Raw genomic sequence first — 23,607 nt, forward strand, 5'->3', positions numbered from 1 at the left:
ATGTAACACTTTATTGTTCACACACTCACTTAGTTGTTGATATCTAGAACTGCTTTGTTGGAGTTCGGAGATCATGCTGAGCATGATTTTAATGTATGAATATGGAAGTGTTCTTATTTTTGGAGTACGGAGTCCATGCTAGGCATGGTAGTAGTTAGTGGGATATTGAAGTGTGTTTGCTGCAGGTACATGTTTGACATTTGTTTGATATGAATTATTTCGATGTATTGCAATGTTTGATGTTATTGTATTCATGCTTACATGTAGTTACTTTCAATTTGATTATGTCTTCCATGTGAAATTGAATACTGAAAGCATGCTTCAAATGAATGTATCGTGTCATGAATAGTTTGCACATGAAAATATTAAGTTATCAATGCATGCATCATAATTCTTGTGATTGTATGACATCATATATTGCATGATAAATTTGATATTTTCTTCATCATAGCATTCTGATGATTCTCTTTTAACTGGTTAGGATACTATTCGTAACATCATACGACAAAATGACTGCAAACCGTGAATGAATGTATCGTAGGATAGTGGACAATTAGTTATCGCATGAATATATGGACGGTGTTGACCGTTTTATTGAATTTGCAACGACAAGTGTTAGTACAGTAGATCCCACAGGTCGGATTAGGTGTCCCTGCAAGATTTGTAAGAATAATCGATTTGTAGAACCTCATGGCGTTAGACATCACCTATACAGGAAGGGTTTTGTGAGTGATTATCAGAACTGGACGTTTCATGAAGAAGAATTTAGAAACGATTTTGATGCGCGGGTGAATGTGGTGCATGATAATCCATATACGAATTTGATATTTGATGCCGCAGGAACAGAACTGGGTTCTGCTATGAGTTCTAGTGATGTAAGAACTGTCGTAGATGAAGAATTACCAAACGATGCAGCTAGTAGATTTTATGATTTACTTAGAGATGCTGATGAGCCACTTTGGAACGATTGTGAGAGTCACACTATCTTGTCTGCAGTTCTTCAACTAATGAATTTGAAGTCCGAGTATAATTTGAGTCAATCATGTTTTGACCGTTTGTGCATGATTGTGAAGAGTATGTTGCCCAAAGATGAGAAATTGCCACAAAATTTCTATCGTGCGAAAGTTATGGTCAACGCTCTAGGTATGGGTTACAAAAAGATTGATGCTTGTCCAAATCACTGCATGTTGTATTTCAATGAGCAGGAAAAAAACATATCATGCCCGTCATGTGGGCATCCTCGGTTCAAGCCAAAGACAAGAGGCAATAGTAGTACGAGATCAAAGGAAGTTTCATACAAGTCGCTCCGCTACTTTCCTATCACTCCTAGATTGCAGCGATTGTATATGTCTTCAAGGACAGCTAAACACATGAGATGGCATGCAAATAAAGTTCGATACGATGAAAACAAGGTCATGCATCCTGTTGACGCTGAAGCTTGGAAGCACTTTGAACGTACTCATCAGAACTTTGCAATGGAAGTGCGAAATGTTAGACTCGGTCTATGTACAGATGGATTTAATCCATTTGGGGGTAGATCAACTCCATACTCATATTGGTTAGTATTTGCAACTCCATACAACCTTCCACCAAGCTTGTGTATGAAACATCCAAATCTTTTCTTGTCTTTGTTGATCCCTGGTCCGACCTCACCTGGCCAAAATCTTGATGTATATCTAAGGCCATTGATTGATGAACTAAAAGTACTGTGGGATGACAGTGTTACCACGTATGATGCTCACAAAAAACAAAATTTCAACATGAAGGCCACTGTTCTATGGACAATCAGTGACTTCCCTGCATATGGTATGTTATCTGGTTGGAGCACACATGGGAGGTTGGCTTGTCCGTACTGCATGGAGGATTCCAAAGCTTTTAGATTGAGGCATGGAAGGAAGCCTTGCTGGTTTGAGTGCCATCGTCGATTTCTACCCAGCGATCATCCGTTCCGACGTCAAAAGAATGCATTTAAAGCAGACACAACTGAAACGGAAGGTCCATCCTCAAGATTGTCCGGCATAGAGATTCTAAGAAGATTGCGATACTTTCCAGATGTATTAACAGATGCCCGCAGTCCTACACCCTTTCGTGGATTTGGAAAGGATAACAATTGGACGAAAAAATCTATTTTTTGGGAACTACCGTATTGGCCGACCCTATTGATACGACATAATTTGGATGTGATGCATGTAGAGAAAAATGTGTTTGATAATGTGTTCAATACAGTAATGAATATTAAAGGAAAAACGAAGGATAATCCGAAGGCCCGTATGAATTTAAAATTAATATGTAAAAGACCAGAATTGGAACTCAAAGAGTATAATGGAAAAAGTACTGAAACCAAAGGCGAAGTACGTGCTCGGACCTGATCAAATAAAACATGTATGTCAATGGTTGAGACAACTGAGATTTCCAGATGGATATGTCTCTAACATTGCTCGGGCTGTGAAGATTGACGATGGACAGTTATATGGGTTGAAGAGCCATGATTATCATATCTTTATGCAACGATTGATACCCCTAGCATTCCATGATATGTTAGACAAACCTATATGGGGGGTATTGTCTGAGTTGAGCGGATTTTTCAGAACATTGTGCGCATCGGAGGTCGTTGTATCAGATGTAAAGAATCGCGAGGACTCTGTCATCACCACTGTTTGTCTGCTAGAAAAGATATTTCCGCCAGCATTTTTCGATGTTATGGAACATTTGATCATACATCTGCCATATGAACTAAGGGTTGGTGGCCCTGTGCAATATCGATGGATGTACCCATTTGAAAGGTATATGTTTTTTTATATTTGTCTCTTTAATGACAGATATTTAAAATTTGAAATGTATATTGTTGTCAGATGCATGTTCGACCTAAAAAAAAAGGTTCGCAATAAAGCAAGAGTAGAAGGCTCTATTTGTGAGGCGTACACTTTAGAAGAGATTTCAAATTTCTCATCTATGTACTTCGAACCTCATATTCCAACACGTTACACATGCCCGCCCCGTAACGATGATGGAGAACAAGTAACTGTAGCTGACAAGCTGTCGATATTTCAACCATTTGGGCATGCATTTGGTAGTTGCTGATCAAGGCTATTGACAGATCGAGAGCAAGATGCAGCACACATCCATATTCTTTTTAATTACTCAGCGATCAACCCATACATCGAGTAAGTATATGTATATGCAACTCAATTATAAATCCTTTTATGTTCTATGTGTGGATACATGGCTCGGTAATATAAGTATTTGTGGTTTGCAGACGATTTGATCTGGAGTTGCAAAGCGAAGTTTCACATCTCACTGATGCAGAAGTACAAAAAGAACGTGAAACTAAGTTTGTGGAGTGGTTGAAACAGTTGGTAAAGAAGCTAACATAAATTTTGTACTTATAAACAACACTAAGTTACTTAATTGATCGTGATCACAATCATTGTTTATGTCTGTGCGTAGGTTCGCCATGGTGATGTTAAAGATCAAGGAATATGTGATTTAGAAAATGGTCCGACCAAAGTTGTGCAATGCTACAACAGGTATATCGTAAATGGTTATCGATTCCATACAAAAGACTACGGTATAAACAAATCAACGATAAATAGTGGCGTGTGTGTCAAGGGTAGCAGCTACGGTGAAAATGAACATGATTACTACGGTGTTATAGAGGAAATAATGAAGTTGACTTACTTAGGCATGAATAACAGGGTTACGATATTCAAGTGTCATTGGTTTGATCCAACTGCAACAAGACTCGACAAAGCTTCAGGCATTGTGGAGGTGAATCATAAATCCAGGTTTGGAACATATGAATCATTCATATTAGCCTCGCAAGCTCAACAAGTTTATTATACTTCATATCCGAGTATAAAAAAGTCAGATAGAAATGAATGGTGGGCAGTTTGCAAGGTGAAATCCAAACTATACCCGAGTATGATCAGTTACAGGAAGATGAGTTAGCTGAAGACAGCGATTACTATAAATCAGATGATGTCTATGACTTCGCTTATGGTCACGATGTTGCGCATGATATGCATGTCATATCTGCATTGGCCGATGAAACATTCATAGAGGAATGTGATCCAAATGTTGTACCAAGTAGATGGGCAAACAAAGAAGAAGAAGAAGAAGAAGAAGAAGAAAGTCAAACTAGTGACGAGGAAGAATTCTCAAGCTAGTGAGCAAAATCTTATACTACAAACCTCTATTTAAATGCATTGCAGTACTTGATGTGAGTTGTATTGCAATACTTGGTGTGAATGATTAAAAATTTTATTTGAATGTATTGTAATACTTGATACGAATGATTCGAATGCATTGTAATACTTGATGTGAATGATTTCAATTATTTGAATGTATTATAATTTATGCAACGAATGATTTGAATTATTGCAATACTTGATGTGAATGATTTGAATTATTTAAATGCATTGTAATACTTGATGCGAATGATTTGAATGCATTGCAATGCTTGATGTGAATGACTTGAATGCATTGTAATACTTGATGTAAATTATTTGAATGTATTGTATGACATATGTTATTTGTTAGAATATGGTTCGTGGAGGTTATAGTGGTCGCTCATCCAGTAGTAGCCAGGCTCAGCCTTCATCTTCACGGGCTCTTGTGATAGGTATATCATATAACTAATTGGATGCTTGATTAGTTCAAATGCGCATTCTGAGAATTTCTAATGTATTTTTTTACAGATGATGTTGCGCCTGTACACGACCCACCTACACCAGTTGATCACACAAGTCAACAGCCAACACAGGAAACAGGGTCTTCTCAGGCTGGCACAAGAAGATTCATTCGAATAGTGTATATCGATAATCGACCGTAAGTATTTTGTTTTCAATTATTGCATATCTTTTAAATATTTTATATTGATATTTACTGTGTAACAATTCATGTGCAACATGAGGTTTGAGCCACAAGAAGTAGTACGGGAGATTAGAAATTCACTTCTTCAACATCTACTTGGACCAGTTGCTCAATGAAAAGAGTACCCAAAGGAGGTGTTAGACAAATTGTGGTCCTCATTCATGCTATACAGTTGTTCTTCATAGTTAATGTGTTTCATATTTAATTTATTTAAGCAATGTCTACTAACTTTCTGAAAATATTTGTAGGCTTCGAATCGCTTCGCAACTACGGTGGAAGAAAATGATGCAAGGAAGGTGTGGCAGAAGGTGGCTGCCAATCGATTTGCAGACATGTTGCACACTATAAAGACTGCAGCAAAAAAAGCATCTGGCGTAGTAGATGATCCATTACTGTGGAAGGGCCATGGTCCTATTACTATCAGAAGAGATTACTGGGATGAAATGTGCGATAAGTGGGCGGGAGATGTATTTAGAAATCGCTCTGCAAAGGCTGCACAAAATCGATCGAAGATGCCCGAAGCCCATCTACACACAGGTGGATCTAGGACATTTGAGAGCCACCTGAAGAAAATGGTAACTCATTAATATATAATATTAATTTTATAAGTATTGTTGCAAACTTGTGTACTAAATCTTTTGTTATTTAACTTCGCACGAAGCAGAAAAAGGAGGCAGTGTACCATATAAGGATGTGTTTGTTGAAACACATAAACGGAAGACCACGGGAGTCTTCGTATCAGAGAAGGCGAGAACGACAACGGTATGTATTAATTCTATTAATAATCATTGCAATATATATGCAAGTTATCATAATGTTATCATTAATTATTAATGAATACTTTAAACATTATTTTGTAGGAGGCATATGAGCAACAGATGGTAGAGCGATATGGCGATGACGCTACTCAGCATCCATCATTTGATCCTACAGCTTGGGTGACTGCAGCAGGTGAACCCAAAAAAGGTCGCGTGTTCGGGTTTGGGAGTAATATGAACACTTCACCAGTTATTAGTTCTTCCAGTTACGGCTCACCGACTTCTTGCGCCGACATAAGCTCCAAGCAGCCGACTATTCTTTCCGGTGATGATGTACGCCAGATCGTTAATGAATCACTGAATAACTACTTCCAATACACCGTCGCCCCCTTTCTCCGAAATGAGATTAAGGCCGTTGTTCTGAAAAGGGGATCTTCGATTCCAGGTCCCTCTCAGGTATAATCACATATTCAGTTTTTTGTCTGCCTTAGAACACATATGAGCATAATCGAATCACATATATAACTTTTTGCCTGCCTAAGAACACATATGAGCATGTTATAATCACATATTCAATTTTTTGATTGCTTTAGAGCACATATGAGCATGCTATAATAACATATAAAGTTTTTTTGCCTGCCTAAGAACACATATGAGCATGATAGAATCACATATAAAGTTTTTTTGACTGCCTTAGAACACATATGAGCATAATCGAATCACATATATAACTTTTTGCCTGCCTAAGAACACATATGAGCATGTTATAATCACATATTCAGTTTTTTGATTGCCTTATAGCACATATGAGCATGCTATAATAACATATAGAGTTTTTTTTATTGCCTTAGAGCACATATGAGCATGCTATAATCACATATAAAGTTTTTTTGCCTGCCTAAGAACACATATGAGCATGATAGAATCACATATAAAGTTTTTTTGACTGCATTAGAACACATATGAGCATGCTATAATCACATATTCAGTTTTTTGACTGCCTAAGAACACATATGAGCATGTTATAATCACATATTCAGTTTTTTGACTGCCTTAGCACACATATGAGCATGATAGAATCACATATAGAGTTTTTTTATTGCCTTAGAGCACATATGAGCATGCTATAATAACATATAGAGTTTTTTTATTGTCTTAGACCACATATGAGCATGCTATAATCACATATAAAGTTTTTTTGCCTGCCTTAGAGCACATATGAGCATGTTATAATCACATATTCAGTTTTTTGACTGCCTAAGAACACATATGAGCATGTTATAATCACATATTCAGTTTTTTGACTACCTTAAAACACATATGAGCATGCACAAATCACATATAGAGTTCTTTTACTGCCTTAGAACATATATCATTTATGATAGAATCACATATAATTTTTTTTTGCTTTGCCTGCCTTAGAGCACATTTGAGCATGCTATAATCACATATTCAATTTTTTGACTGTCTTAGCACACAAACGAGCATGATCGAATCACATATATAGTTTTTTGCCTGCCTTAAAGCACATCTGAGCATGGTAGAATCACATATAGAGTTTTTATAGCTGCCTTAGAACACATATGAACATGCTATAGTCACATATTCAATTTTTTGACTGCCTTAGCACACATATGAGCATGATAGAATCATATATATATATATATATATATATATATATATATATATATATATATATATATATATATATATATATATATATATAACTTTTTGTCTGCCTTAGAGCACATATGAGCATGGTAGAATCACATATAGAGTTTTTTTATTGCCTTAGATCACACATGAGCACATGATAGAATCACATATAGTGTGTAATTTATTTCATTATATTTTGTTTATCAATACTGACTGTTCTTTTCTTGTGTAGGCTGCTAGCGATAATCAACGTAGTGGAGCTGAAGGGACAGATAAAGACAATGAACAAAAAGACACACAAAATCTTGGCGATGATTAGAGAACTGTGTTGAAGAAGTTCTATTTTTTTATGTTTCCTAATTGTAATTGTTGAATTGTAAATAATTAAACTTGTTAATTTTAAGGTGGAACGATTAATTGTTGTAGATTCTTGTTATATGAAATTTTTTGTGTGGTTTGTTTTTTATTTACAGAAAATATAAATTGTACAGGAAATATAAATTGTACAGTTCTCGGTACTTAATTTTCAAATAAATTTTTTTAATTTTTTTTCGTGTTTGCGACGGATTAGCGACGGAACCATCCGTCGCTATTCATATAAATCTAACGACGGCATAGCGACGGAAGTAAATCCGTCGCCAAGCCGTGGTTGCCGTTTAGTACCAGCGGATTGGCGACGGAATATAGCGCTTGTTAGTCCGTCGCAATTAGCGACGAACCTGGCGACAGAATAATTCCGTCCCCAGTTAGCGTCGAAATATTCGCGACGTAAGCATACCGTCGCCTTGTTGTCGCTAATCCGTCGCTAACATGTGTAGCGACGGATTAGCGACAGAATGTGGTCGTCGCTAATCTACTGCTTTGTTGTAGTGTTCTTTTTAGTTAGAAATTTAAGTTTTTTTATCAAATAGCCTATAAATGAGTTACACTTGTTAGGATTTAATGTTTTAATTTAGTTTTTATAAAATGACATAATTTTTTTATGGTTTCTTGATTTATTTTTTATTTTTTCAATGGTAATTAGGCATGAATTCCTTAATAATCAACAATAAATGCTGGTTTTTGATAAAATACTAAGGGTTTTGATTTTTAATCAATTATTATAAATGCATAATTATGATATTTATAAGAATTCAGTTTTTTTGTAAAAGTTATGCTTTAGAATAATTTATTGTTTAGTAATTGTTGTTAGTATGGTTTATTAGGATTTATTTTTGCTTTTCATTTTGCATTTCTACCCACCATAGTTTAAATATGCCTCGAGTGGATGGCATCCAAAATCTTTGTGGGGCCTATCCCACTCAAGACTAGAGGTGGGCACTATATCGTGCAGCCCACGGGTTGGGCCTAGGCTAGTATATTTGGCCCTGGCTTGGCCCGAACCAGGCCTCTGGCCTGGCCCAACCCAAAGCGGGTCGACACAGGTCGGCATGATCAGTTCGGTCTGCCTCGTTATTATATATATTACATACATTATATATAATATATAATACATTATATATATAAGATCCATAATTTTTTAGTAAACTTTTGAATAAAAATAAGAGGTATTTTTATGCAATTTCATTGTATTCACTTGGAATGTGAAATAAAGGGATTTCGTAGAACCAATTATACTTATGATGCATATATCCATAGAGATATATACTCAAAACATTCAGGGAGCCATATTGCACTTGCAAAATGAGTTTTCGATAAACCATGAAGATACAACATACACACAATGATGCATATCTATCCAAAAATGAACATAGTGTTTTTCCTGTTAAATAGGGTAGATGCTACCAAATTTTTTGACAAGGTACTCTTTGAGCTAAAAAGAAACATAGTGTTTTCTCCATTAAATAGACGAGATGCTGCCAAAATTTCTAACAAAATACTCACCTAAGCTAGTATGGATGACATGATGATACCCTCATTGTTGGAACTATGCTAAGATGACTTGTTCCATTTTTGCCTTCAAGACAATCATACTCATAAGGGTAGCTATTGTACCTTATTGGGCCAGTGCTTGTTGCGGCTAAATATGTTTGATCAGTTGATAAAAAGTGATAATTGATTATGCATGCTTCTGTAAACTACTATCACAAGAATAATACTCATAAGTATCGTTGTATCAGAGTTGATTACTCATCCACAAGAGGTGAATCTCTCATGAAGGCCGTAGACGCCAAGAGCGATATCCACATGCATATAAAAAAACATAATGATAGTCTCTATCTACACGAAAATCAACCTGTGCTTCACAAAGATGGTTGGCATGTGTTCATATTTTTTTTTGTGCAAAATGCATTGATTACCAATGTGACACTCGATGTTCTAATAATAAAGATTATGCCATTGAACCCCTTCAGGACTTACGCTCATCGTAGAAGATGATAATGGTATCACCTCAAGTGACATACTCTATCTTATGAACTAAAGAGTTCAGACGGTTTCTCGGTCACTCGAAGGTTAGGAGGTCAGGTTATCCCTATGATATAGAGGTTGACCCCACAACTACAGTAGAAGGATGCATCTGAACCAACCTCGTGGGAGTCTCTCGACAAAAATTTGTTGTCTCACTATGAATAAGGTTACTCAAACTTCTGGGCATAAAAATACATAGCATAATAAACACCTAAACGACTTCGTTTGACACCAAATTTAAGTTTTTTGACATACCAGAGAGTGAACTCGTAATTATCAGAATAATGCATTAGTTATAGGTACACTGACAGATGAATGAATGTACGTTAGTGCTACTCATGCATCACCTTATGTAAGGTACTGATCTCGGTATATTATTGGACCAATTTGGTGAAGGACCCAAATTATATCTGCATGACTAAGTTAAGCTCGAGGAGCTCCTGCTTTAGTCCATGGGATACCCATACACTAAGTTATGAAGACTTGAGCTACAATATTTTCAACTGCGGCCCTAGGCTTTTATGTTTTTAACATATTATACATATTAGAATTAAAATACTTTCATTCCAGACCATAAATAGTTCTGACCCCGTTTTATGAGGGATACAAGTATTGAACCTGCTACGTGATATGCGGAGCAGGGCGACATCAAGATCCAAAGTTTTTTTAAGCTTTGTTGGATATTTCATTTATAAACCCAGTGTCTAGTACTACTTTAGTAGGCAATATTATTTGTAATAAATAACTTGTTTTGGTTTGCTTAAATGAAATATTTTGGTGGACAATGAGTGATTGGCCACATACTTTTACTTGTTCAGCATCTTCTAAAATCGACGACTAACTGGCGTCTATTTTTCGACACTAAAGTCTTTTCTAAATTTTGTTGCAAAGAAAGAAAGAAAATCTATGAAATTTAGACGAAGTTTTGTTTTGAAAATCTAAGGCATTACAATATATAATATTATATATTATATAAAGAATATACATTATATTTTATATATAATATAATATATATTAGATATTATATAATAGGCCCTACCCATGGGCCTAACGAGCGGGCCGTGGGCCAAGGTTTTTTCAATGGATCAGCCCGAACCGAGCCTTTGTCTTGGCTTGTCATTGATGGGCTGGGCCAGCTCGATCGACCCGGTCCATTAACCCGGTCAGGCCGGGCCAATGCCCACCCCTACTCAAGAGGTGAATCCATAGGAACCTTGGACATAAAAGCATACCAGATATGCTCCCTTGCTAAATAGATTTTTCAAGCTGAATATGAAGAATAATATGTACTCATTTGGCTATAGACTCGCATAAGTTTTTTTTATGATAAGGAACCTCATCGAAGCGATGTAAACCCTCAGTGGGGCCTCACGGCCACCCTACCTTGTGTCACCCAGGGGTTTGATCTGACGTCTTCATCTCAATGCCCTCACAGCCACCCTGTTGGCTAAGTTGGTGACCCCCACAGTGGTGACTCACACAAGCTTATTAGGTAGTAAGAAATATAATATATATATATATAATCTTATTTCTTTCAGCTATTAAATAATGTATTTTTTGTATAAACCTAAAATAATGTATTTTTCTATAAAGCCAACTCGAACTTGGCTTGTTTAACTTGGGTTGATATAGGCTCGAACTCGGCTTGACCAGCCAAAAAAACGAGTCAAGCTTAAACACTTCAAGCTCATCTCATTCAGCTAGTTTACCAGCCCTAGTCCTCGGACAAACCACGCCTATGTCACAAAGATACACAAATACAAGGACTTGCAAGTTCAAAATTTGTTGGAAAAATAAGGCACGAGAACATGAATTTTTTAATTCTTCATTTAATAAAAATATTTTGATCGGTTCATCTGTGTACAACGAGAGAGTGAATCCATTCTTCAGTGCAGCTTGCCAATCTTGGTGTCCTGGGTAGTGACCGTTGTTGGAAGGACAACCCACCATTGGTTTAGATTTGCTTGTAAATTTCTTTTGATATTCTGATATACTGACAGGGTCTGCCTACGCCAGCTTGTTTATTTAAAAAAGGTTTGTTATTGTAATATTAAAATATATTTTATTAAAATATTAAAAACATTAAAATAATGGTTATATTTATCAGAATCAACATCAACATATCTGCACCTGTCCCGTCGTGTCACAAGAGACACACGGCCAAAATGAGGTGACCTTGTAACATATATATCGGAATTTGGAAGTGGTTCACTATAGGTTTTGTAATTACCATGAAAAGTTTTGGAAGAAAAAAATATCATGTGCCAAGAGAAAATAAAAGACAAAGAGATCGGACGACTATAGGCCAAGACATGATTTCAAACATATATCAACATTAGACACCAAATATCAAGAGTCAGGGGCAATCATATAAACATAATAAGATAAGAACTATACCTTTATAAAAGAAGGATAAATGTATAAAATTTATGTAGAAATTTCAAACTTTTTGCAAGGGTAAATAGCAACCAATACTAGAATAATGCAAAAAAAAAATATTTCAAAAGTTTATGGCAAAAATATATATATATATATATATATATATATATATATATATATATAGAGAGAGAGAGAGAGAGAGAGAGAGAGAGAGAGAGAGAGGTACAATGTGTGGACATCACCAACAATTCTAAATGATTACTACAGTTGGCCGATATTCAATAAGACAAATGGCAAATACAAGATCTCAATATTTTTAAAATATGTAAAAGCTCAAACTAGCTCACAACAAAAAATGCATATAATTACAAGAGCAAAAGATTCAGTCCTTAGGGTGAAGAGAAGTCACCAGAATCAAACAAAACCTATAGGGATAGAGTAGGAGAAGATACGGAATCAACATTTACAAGAGAAAATTCAAATACCTAACCAGGTATAGCCAATCCAACGCCTGTCACAATCATTAATTGTAAATTTTTTAATAATTTCAAAACAAGCAATTTAACAGTGTTGGCATTTATGGACCAAAATCTGATTTGTTGGGTTAACCTGATGATTCTGCTGATACTTATCTAGGCTAAAGATGAATTCGTAATTTACACAGATGAGGTATCCAAGAAACCTAAATGGTGTTGCATGATTTAGGAGTGCAAAAATCCACAACTTGCCCAAATGTGGTCTGTTTGTTGCACACGGGAATATTGAAGCAACAGTCGAGAAGTACCAAAATAATTATATGCTAAAAACCAACCAAATAGTTTTGACCAAGAAAGATGAAGTTTACCTGGAAGAGTCTCTTTCCCAAACTTGGATCGACGCTTGGGTGATAGGACAACGGTAGGACCTTTAGAGATTTCAAGTTTTCAATGCCAGGATTATCCGCGTGCTTTTTGCATCCATGCAGGTTCAATTCCATCAAATCTTTTATGATTTAAATGTCTGAAATTGTTCTCATTTCAGAACACCGCTCGAGGCATCAAGAGTGGTTATGGAGGAGGAAAGTTGGGGTAGGGATTCAAAGACTCGAATATTCACTGACATTGAGGCTCTGTAATTGGTTGTGGCCAGCTATGGAAGAGTGAATCTCTGTCAATGAGTTGCATCCCTCAAGGCCGGGGTGTCTTAAGGCTGCCAAATCACCCAATCGTTTCAGCGAAGCATAAACACTTTTCACATTTACATCGTCCTAGAATGAGGATTTGAAGGGAACTCGATTGGCATATATATGCTGTTGGGTAACACTTTTAGATTCTGACAAGCTCTTATGCTCAAGAATTCCAGCTTCTCAAGATACCCAACCGATTCCATCAACTTTGTCCAATCTTGAACAATAATCGATTGCAAGCTTCACTAGGCATGGAATAAGAGCAAAATCAGGAGATGCAGTTTGACCCTCTCACAATGATGGAGCTCCAACACCTTCAACGCCTTGAAAACCTGCAAGTCGTTTCATTCGGTAAGACAAGGATTCAGTGAGTGAGTGCATCAATAATGAATAAGAAGAGGTGTCACCCACCACCATGTTTTTGTTTTTGCTGTATAAGACTCCTGCAGTGATACTGTTGGGAGGACAAGAAGTTGCTCAGGATTGCGTTCATCAAAACACATCGACCTCGTGTAACAATACTGCTAGTGCACGTCACCTTGCGTAGTTACGTTGGAGGTTCAAAACCCAATGCTATAGTCGTATAACTGGTAGGCGTCTGCCTAAATTCCTAACCCCAGCTTGCCTTAAAAAAAGGATTGTCCATTCCTGCAAAAGCATCAGTTCTTATGACAAAGTTCTTTTCCCAGGTTTGATAGAAATCAATGCCTTGGTTATTGTCCATCCGGTTCCCTATTAAAAATAGACGAAAGATGGCCAAAATTGGAATAGAATTAAAATTACTAACATGGAACCAGCCTCCCTTTACAGGTGGGACACATCCTCACCCCCACCATTCATGAGTTCAATAAAAAGGAGGACGAAGCTGAAATAATCCTCCAAGTAGGGCTGGTAAACGAGCACCGAACAGGGCATGTTGAGAACCGGCTCGTTTACCAGTGGACCGAGCACGTGGCTTGGCTCGTTTGTGTGTGTGGCGGAGCCAAGCTCAAGCTCAGCTTGTTCTTGAATGAGACAAGCCAAACATGGGCTAGTTCATGTTGGTGTAAAAAGATTTCATGTTGCTTATGCATAAAATATATATGATTTCTATATATACCTGTGCGAACTATCTCAAGAGACCTTTTTGCTTTTTTGGAAATACCATATGAAAAACTCTCTTAATGGTGCTTTCCAAGGACACATCCCTCACAAAATTTAAATGGATGATCAATTAGGAATAACTCTTTTACCATGCATAAATTATGCAACAATTTCAAATAATCAAAATTGAGATGCCCCATAGCTCAAACTTCACAACCAAGACTTGTTATCGACACAAGCATTCATGCATTTTAATACATCAGTATGTACATCAAGCAAGAACATCTGATTCTTTGACATGCCAACTTTAGCAATCAAACTATCAATTTTGATATTTGGTAGTGAAAGTCGAATCCTTCAATTCAATACTATACCAATTTTCTAATAATTGGCCCAAGCTCAAAATATTGTTCTTCAACATTGGAGATGAAGTCATGCTTACCATTCTTCAACCAAATCAAAATGTTACATTTTTTTTATCAAAAATTAAGAAAAATCACCATTGGTTACCCTGCTATTAATCGATTCATCAAGCTCCACAAATATCTTTTTCTTTCACATATGTCTCACCCTCACTATCAAGATACCAAGAGTTGTATTTATAAAAATCTTCTTTGCATGCTAACAAAAGACTTGAAGTCACCTCATCAATCTTCATTTAGGCAAGACTTGCATGTTGCACTTTATTTTCATTAAAGTTTTTAAATTTGCATTTGGTACTAATATGACTATACTTTTTACAATTGAAATATTGAACATTAGAGCGATCATACTGATTGCCCATTCTATCACCATGACCTGTTGCTTGCGCTTGTCATCTTTCAACTCCATTATTGGTGTTGCCAAAACCATGTCCATGATTGACCATGACCTCTTTGGCCTTTTCTTGTAGGTCCACTTCTTGCTTCTCTTAAACACATCTTATTTTGCAAAACTTGTTTCGATGAAGCATTAGTATTCTTTGCAAATTTTTGTTTATGAGCTTGAACAAAACTCATGAGTTGATCTATGGTCATATATTCTAGGTCTTTGAACTCTTTTATAGCTACAACAATGAAATCAAATTTTGTATCAAAAGATCAAATAATTTTTTTCATGATTCAAACATCACTCAAATTCTCATAATTTTTCTTTAATTAATTAGAAACCACCATAACTCTTGAAAAATAAATTCTTGAAAAATAATCTGATATTGGCCCACCTTTCTTCATTCAGAATGCTTCAAACTCAGCCCTCAAAGTTTGAAGTTGAACCTTTTTAACATTTTTGGCTCCCTTGTAATAATTTTGAAGAATCTCCTATGCTTGCTTTGAATTGGTTGCTGATACAATCATTTCAAAAATATATTTATCTACACCTTAATAGATGATGAATAAAACCTTATTGTCTTTCTTTCTAATAACCTTGAGAGCTTCATTTTCATCCTTTGATAGTGTAGTTGCTTGAGCATTTGTTGGTTCGGTGTAGTTATCATTGATCACCTCTCAACATTCTTGAGAGCTCAACAAAATCTTCATTTGGATAACCAATTCTCATATATAGTTGTCTTGAGACAAGCTATGAACTTGAGTTTGAAGCATGTTGTTGGATGTCATTATGACTCTTATACCACTTTGAAAAAAAAATAGAGGGGCTAGCATATACAAAGAAAGGCTCAAGGGAGATAATCACTCAAAAATATTAAATTATTGGATAATACTCTTCACTCATGTTTAAAATACATTTATCATAGTTATATATAGAGTTGAGGGCCCTTTTTACACACTTCTCATGAACACATGATGACTTTTGGCATTTCTTTCATGAATCACATCTCTAACTATAAATTTTTATCTTAATGACTCATTAATGACTACTAATGATATGCACTACTATAAACACTACTTGCATGCCTTAACTCACATAACCTCCCTCTAGACTCTTTACATGCCATCTCAATGGCTCTACACTTGACACATGTCCCACTACATGACTTGAGAGTTACCACTATATGCATGGGTAACCTATATAATAATCTCATATTAACATTTTTTCATGCCCATGTTGCTCATATTACATTATGAAAATACTTTGTCCATGAAATCTTTACATCACATATTAAAAAAAACTACATATAACTCTTAATTACATGACAAGGGTAAAGCACAGTTTCATGATGCTCAAGCCCAAATTAGTCAATTCAATGTGCCAGATTATGCCTTAAATAATCTTATCTTGAGACACTAGTTGGTGGCAATGAAAAGGTTGATTCTGATTCAAACTTTGGTGGCTCTGTGAACCTGATTTCAAAGAAATTATATCTTCGTGGTGGCTAGTTAAACAAGACGAAAAGTGGGCAGCACAACGAATCCTAAGGAAGATATATTTTGTTAGAAGAGACATTATTCAATGGACCATGGATAAGAGTAAAGCACAGTTCCAAGAACTACTTGTGTGGGAACTTGAGCTATGCAATCTTGAGAAATTGACAAGGAAAGTGGATGAAATTGAGGATGCAACAAACCCAACAACTAAGCATGATCAAGTAGCATCCATGATCGAGGAATGATGAATCCAATAGGAAGTCTGGTGGAGGCAACAATCGAGAATAAATTGGCTTAAGGAAAGTGACCTCAACACAAGGTACTTTCATGCTTTTACATCAACTCGAAGAAGAACCAACCAAATTTCTTTTCTATCTTGTGATGTCACCCAATTTCAAGGAGCTACAACATTGGAGTTCATCACCAAGTTGTTCAAAGAAAGGTACCAAAGCTCAAATAGATCGGCTCCGAACTTGACAAGTATAAATCTTTGGTTATTGGATAGGGCATAAGCGAGCATCATTTCAAGACCATTCGACCAAGAAGAAGTGAGAAAAATAGTCTGGTCCATGCCTTTGGGTAAATCCCCTAGGGTGGATGTCTTCCCTATTGAATTGTTTTGAGAAATTTGGGAAGTGTGTAAGGAGGAGTTATGCCTCCTTCTTCAGGAATTTCATTTCAAAGTTGCCCTCCCCAAGGCCCTTGGTAGATCCATCTCATACCTAAGAATGGGTCTTGAAGTACATTGACAACTTTTGCCCAATTTCTCTAAGTGATACCATATACAAAATCATTTTCAAAGCACTGAAGTCTGCAACTCATAGTGGACAAGATCATCTCCAAAAATCAATATGCATTCATCTTGGAGACAAAGCTACATGAGGGGTTCATCCTTGCTCATGAGGTTGTGCACTATATCCATTCCTCACAAGCCAAGGCTTTCTTGTTAAAGGTGGACCTTACCAAAGCTTTAGACACGATTCAGTGAGATTTTCTTCTTGCATGCTTGAAGAAGATAAATTTCAATGACAAATGGTGTAGCTAGGTAAAGGAGCTTCTTCAAATCTAGACTACGACAATCAACTTCAACATCTTACAAGGTACACACACTTTAGCTTAAATAAGGGGTTACGATAATGTGACCCCTTGTTGATAAAAATTTTGAAAGTTGAGAAAGATTTGTCTTGACTGTCCTTTGCCCAAAGGAAAGGTAAAACCTATATAGGTTTCTCGATTTCCACAGTTAGAACCACACCGCCACATATTCACGTATGCAAAAGATATAAAATGTGTATAAATATTGGATGAACTAACTATATAAAATCAAAAGAAATAGACAATGGATCTGGAAAGTACTTTTTTCATACTCGAGAGTTCATTTTATTCTTTTTTGGCTCTTTTTAATATGACAACACCTCTGCACAGGCATGAGGGTTCTTTGATGGCTTTGGTAGCATTTTTACGTTGGTATGACAACTTGAGAGAGAAGGGTATGGCAAGGCTAAGACTTGTCTCTCTAGAGAAAGCGCTTGGACATGAATTTTTCAAGACCAGACTGTAGGGGTAAGCCCCTATTTGTAGAATTTTAGACAAGATACAGATCACTAATTTTTTTTTATCCAGATCTAACCCAAATATATTTGAGTCTATCCAAAATGAGGATAAGAGTCATCCAGAAGAGTCATTTCCTTCTAAAAAATGCGCAGGAGGGGAGGAGGTTAGGATAGGGACGAATAGGTATAAGTCAAATGGCTTATCCTTTTGTTTGGGTCATGGGACGACTAAGCTGTTTGGCCATCCCAAGGTAGGATGGACAAATCGTGGGTTGTCCCAAACTGGGACGACCAAACTAAGGGGCTATCACAAGGTAAAAATGCAAAATTGAGGGTCATCCCAAGGTGGGACGAGGCAGGATGAGATGGGACAACTCAACACGAGACAAGATGACCAAACCAAGGTGGGACGACCAAATTGGGGGGATCATCCCAAGGTGTAAATGGGGTCAGGTTGGGACAAGCCTAAAGGAGGTCGTCCAAACAGTGAGGCCATCCCAAACTAGGATGGCCAAATAGTAAGGTTGTCCAAAGTGGGATGGTCATGTTTGTTCGTCCTAAGAACAAAAGAGGGAGAATAGGGAACAATAGGTGGGACAACAGAGACACTTTTTTGTCCCTAATATTGGACGACCAAACTTGTCGGTTGACAAAACCTATCAGACGACAAATCGTAAAAATTGGGGATTTAGTTATATTTTGGATATTTTTTACATTTTGGTGAGATTTTCTCAAAATTCTAAGTGTTATACCTAACTTTTTTTGGGTTTTTTCTAAACTAGGGTAAGAAATCACTTGGTTTCGGGATTTCTGCCTTAGGACCTGAAAAACACTTTCTAACAATGTTATCATTTAGGCATCTTAAAAAAATTGGGTGTCTACACCACTTATCCCCCTTGCTCTTTATTATCGTTATGGTGCCCCTCACCTACACGATCGATTCGGCCATATCATCATGCATGGGAGAAAAATATTGCAAACTTATAGGTCTTGCTGTGTATCATTTTTAAGATGTCCGGTCTATCCATTAATGGCCACAAAACCAATTATGTACCCTTTAATGATGAGGGAAGGATATCATCATTTGCATCAACCATCTTCAAATGCCAAATTGGGAGTCTCCCTCTCAAGTACCTGAGTCTCCCTCTTCATCAAACGATCACAAGGAATCGATACAAGAAGGATGTTGAGGAAAAGGTGTTAGAAAAAATAAATTTGTGGGCCAGATTCAATTTAGCAATTGCGGGAAGGGTCATGCTAGTTAAACATGTTCTCACTAGCTACTTTATGCACTTCGACCAAGTCTTTCAAATCCCACATAAAACAAGGATACATATCAATAGAGACCTTCAAAATTTTTAGTTGGTCAATCAAAGCACAAAAAGGGAAAATGAATTTGATCCCTTGGGAGACCATCACTTGTAGCAAGGATGGGGGGTGTTTGCAATGGTAGAGCCAAAATCTAAACTAGGGTGGGCATAAATTCACAGTAAAAAAAACCAAACAAAATCTTTAAATCCTAACAAATATCACTTGTAGATATGCTAATTGAAAAAAAAAACCTAAAATTCTAACCAAACTCAAGCATGCATTCATGGAATCCTGTTTAATGTTGATTAAAAAAGCAAATAAATATCTAATTAAATAGTCATATCATGTCTAATGCTATTAAAAAAATACAAAAAACCTAAAACCATAATGAAACATTTATGCCATTAAAAAAACAAATCAAAACCTAAACTCCTAAAAAACACAAAAAAAAACCTAAACCCTAATTAAACATTCATGCTATTAAAAAAATAACTAAATAAAAAACATAAACACCAACATCACACATTATGTTAGTTAAAAAAAATAAAACCCATAAAATCCAAACCCTATCAAGTGATTAATGGAATAATTTGAAACAAAAACTAAAGTCATTCATGATTTGTAGAATAATTAAAAAAAATAGAAACAAGAAGAAGAAGATGAAGAGGATGAAGAAGAAGACCCCTCCTGATAGGAGCGTGCAATGGAGAGTTGCCAAATGACATAGGACTGGACCTGACATAATTATATATATATATATATATATATATATATATATATATGTTGATAAATTATTTTGAATTGAGAAGGATGGGACTTACCCAGATTCATGAAATCCTCTTTGAAATTATCGGGACACCATTTACAAGCTCTGACCATCCATCGCCTGACAGGAAGGTAAAGACAAGGCAAATTTTTCGATCTTCGTAGCTCGAATCGTACCATCAAAGATTCTAATATACAAATATAAATAAAAAAACACATATAAGCACATAATCCAACGAATAAATAAAATTAGAATAAACATATTAGAGATCTAGAAAATACAGTTTTCAGACTCGAGGGATGCTAATTACTATAAGGCAACCTCTAGAAGAGATCCCCACAAAGGAAAGAATCTAAAAGCTTGGCCCTTAAGCAAGGAGGTTGACTGGCTCATGGGCGTGATTTTAATAGGATAATGATAGGTGAGATTCTTACTTTCTAAGAAAATTGTAATTTACATATGAAACGTGGTAGCAGCGCAATCCTTAAGTGTGCAGCTACATGCGCAACTCTAAGGGCCTTCCATCATGCCTATAATGGATAGGCACAAAAAAAGCAAAAAATGTCAAAAATGCATTTTTTCTATTTTTTTACTTTTAGTTTAGTCAAAAGTCTGTCACTAAAGGACTCATTAAAAATTGGGGCCTTTAGTGACAGATTTTTTACCATGGCTAAAGGTCCCGATTTTCACTAAGACCTTTAGCGGCGATCAAAAATCACTAAAGGGAAAAAAGCACAAACAACATTTTTGCACATTTTTTGCACTATATATATATATATATATATATATATATAAAGAGAGCTTTCTCATGCATGGATATGCAAATTAAATATTATAGAATCGATGCCCATCTTTGTGAGGGCTTCTTTCGCTTTAGGGATGGCAGTTGACCGGAGGGAAACGGGCCCCGCCTAGCCCCGCCCCGTTTGGAGCAAAAATATAGGACATGAAACGGGGATGAAGGTTAAAATCAAAACCCATGCGGGGATGGACTTGCGCTTTACACCATGTTATTTACTCGTTCACAAACATGCAACACTAGAGTACGGATCCCATCTTATTGACACAGGATGGGTTCATTCATCCTTCTTCATTCAATCCTGCCCATACAATCAATCGCTAGGATCGGTAAATATTTTCACTTGGATGTGGCTCAGTGGCTGATCTCTGCCGATGCTTTAGTTGGACGGTTAGGATTAACATAGGAGAGAGAGAAAGTCTGCTACTTTGCATCAGTCTTAAGGGAAAACCCATCAATGCTGCCTATTATTTCCAAGGCAGCTCTACACTCCTTTGCCTCCTCCTTCAATTTGTCATTCTTCTTGAACTTCATCAAAGCAGCTTGAAACTTTCCGTTCTCCCTTTTAACATCAGAAGAGACATCGTAGAACACAAGAATGATGCACCTCTTCTCCTTATCGGTATTGTGAATTTTTACCATCTTGGCAGCCTCCAGTAGGCACCATTTTGACTTTGCATAATTCTCTGAGAAAATGGGCACAACAATCTGTGATGCCTCCATGTATCTAAACGGTTGGTTGATTCTTTCCCCTTTTCGAAGGTCCTCGTCGTCTATGAAGGTGTCTATGTCGAGTAGTTTCAGCTCTTTGTGCAGATGGCTTGTGAAGCCATTGCGGGTGTTTGTGCCCCTAAAGCTTAAGAATACATCGAACTTAAAACCATCATGATTTGATGTCATCATTTTCCTTTGCTTTGAGAAGCAAAGCTACCGTGCTTCTTCTTTGATATAAAGGAGACAAGGAAACTAAAGCCACTACGGGTATATGACATTAGGCTTCCCTTTAGATATATAAGTAGGCTTTCATGTTTTCAAGACAAGAAAGCTCACTTTTGCCCCAATAGGAAATGACACCTACCTGTGATAAGAGGCTCATTCACATCCTAGTTATCTTTGAATCAGTGCGACCTTCTTCGGCGAAACTTAAAACTATCTGACTCTAACAATCATAGGAAAAGAATAGAGCTTCATCATGATGGAATCTTGTCTCAAAATGAATCCTAACTTTTTTTCAAATGGTCATTCTTTGAAGTATGTCCCTGTGGAGAGCCTACCAATTAAAACATAAGTCTTAGAAAAAAATAAGCAAGTATTATAGTGAAGCTAAGGTACTTTAATCCAATAATTTTAACCCGAATTCTTTAAGATTGCATTCATTGTACAAAATTGATAGAACGTTCCTCCGTTTGCAATCACCTTAGATCTCCTAGAAGTTATTTGAGCAAGATCAAAAGATTCATTCTGCATAGTGAAGAGAAGTCACCAAAAAACAAGCAAAACATATGCGGATAGAGGGGGAGAAGATACATAATCAGCATTTACAAGAGAAAAATTAAATACCTAACCCGAAGTAGCCAATACAATGCCGGTCACAATCATTAATTGTACTTAACTTTTCAGTAACTTCAAAACAAGCAATTTAACATATTGTTGGCATTTATGGATCAGAATCTGAATTTTGGGTTAACCGCATGATTCTAATGATACTTATCAAGGCTAAAGATGAATCCGTAATTTACACAGACCAGGTGTCAAGAAACCTAAATGGTGTTGCATGATTTATGAATCATGTCTATGCATTGAACTTATACCTAGTGATTGACCATTGATTTGTCAATGATTATAGGTTCAGATTATATGTGATACAAGAGAACCTTAGCATTTTCCGCATTTGGACATGGCTATATTTAGGTTTCAGGTATTAAACTGGTAAGAACAGATACTATACTTGATCTTAGCCAGAAGGCCTAGAAAGGTGTATATTTAGGTTTGAGGATACAGAAGGAAAGGTGATGATTGGTCATTGACACTTTGTTTGCATCTAAAAAGTTGAACAAATTACTTGATTTCCTTGGAATCTGTTGGGCAGTCCTCTCTCTCTCTCTCTCTCTCTCAAAAGCATGATTAGATTTGCTGCATAAAACGACATATTTTGTTAAGAAATAACTTTGTTAATGTCTGTATGAGAAGAAAAATAGAAAGCAACATTGTTGGGTCCTCTTCGAGGGGGACCGAACCTCCTTGTGCACAGCACAGAGTTAGTAAAGAAAAGCCAATATCATTTATTATTTATTTAGCATTCAGATTTACAGAGAGACATGCCCCTAATGGTAGCAACTGCCACTCAAACTTGCAACAACCTCATCTTATTGACAGAAATGAAAATAACAAGAGATAAGAGAGAAACAAACAGAGATGGGCAAGCCGAGGCTCCCCCACGCTTATTTTAGAATGATCCTACTACTTAAAAAAAAGGATGGACTCTCAACACCAAACGTATTTGAATCAATCATGGACATAAGACAAATATTTGACATTCTATGGAACGGTTTT

At 36.4% G+C, this 23,607-nt stretch overlaps 1 protein-coding gene and 1 non-coding gene across 2 annotated transcripts; both read right to left on the reverse strand.

The window, feature by feature from the left end:
* Window positions 1-21,477: 21,477 nt before the first annotated feature.
* LOC149827221 (disease resistance-like protein DSC1) lies at window positions 21,478-21,957 on the reverse strand. The gene has a single exon (XM_090018469.1). It carries the CDS (start codon window positions 21,955-21,957, stop codon window positions 21,478-21,480), a length of 480 nt encoding a protein of 159 aa, XP_089874595.1.
* Window positions 21,958-22,828: 871 nt separating this feature from the next.
* LOC149827222 (U2 spliceosomal RNA) lies at window positions 22,829-23,033 on the reverse strand. The gene has a single exon (XR_016435825.1). It is a non-coding gene; the product is annotated as a U2 spliceosomal RNA (small nuclear RNA).
* Window positions 23,034-23,607: the final 574 nt, after the last annotated feature.

Source organism: Nuphar pumila, chromosome 10 (genome assembly GCF_984573655.1).
Source record: "Nuphar pumila chromosome 10, dmNupPumi1.hap1.1, whole genome shotgun sequence".
Classification (NCBI taxonomy): Eukaryota; Viridiplantae; Streptophyta; class Magnoliopsida; order Nymphaeales; family Nymphaeaceae; genus Nuphar; species Nuphar pumila.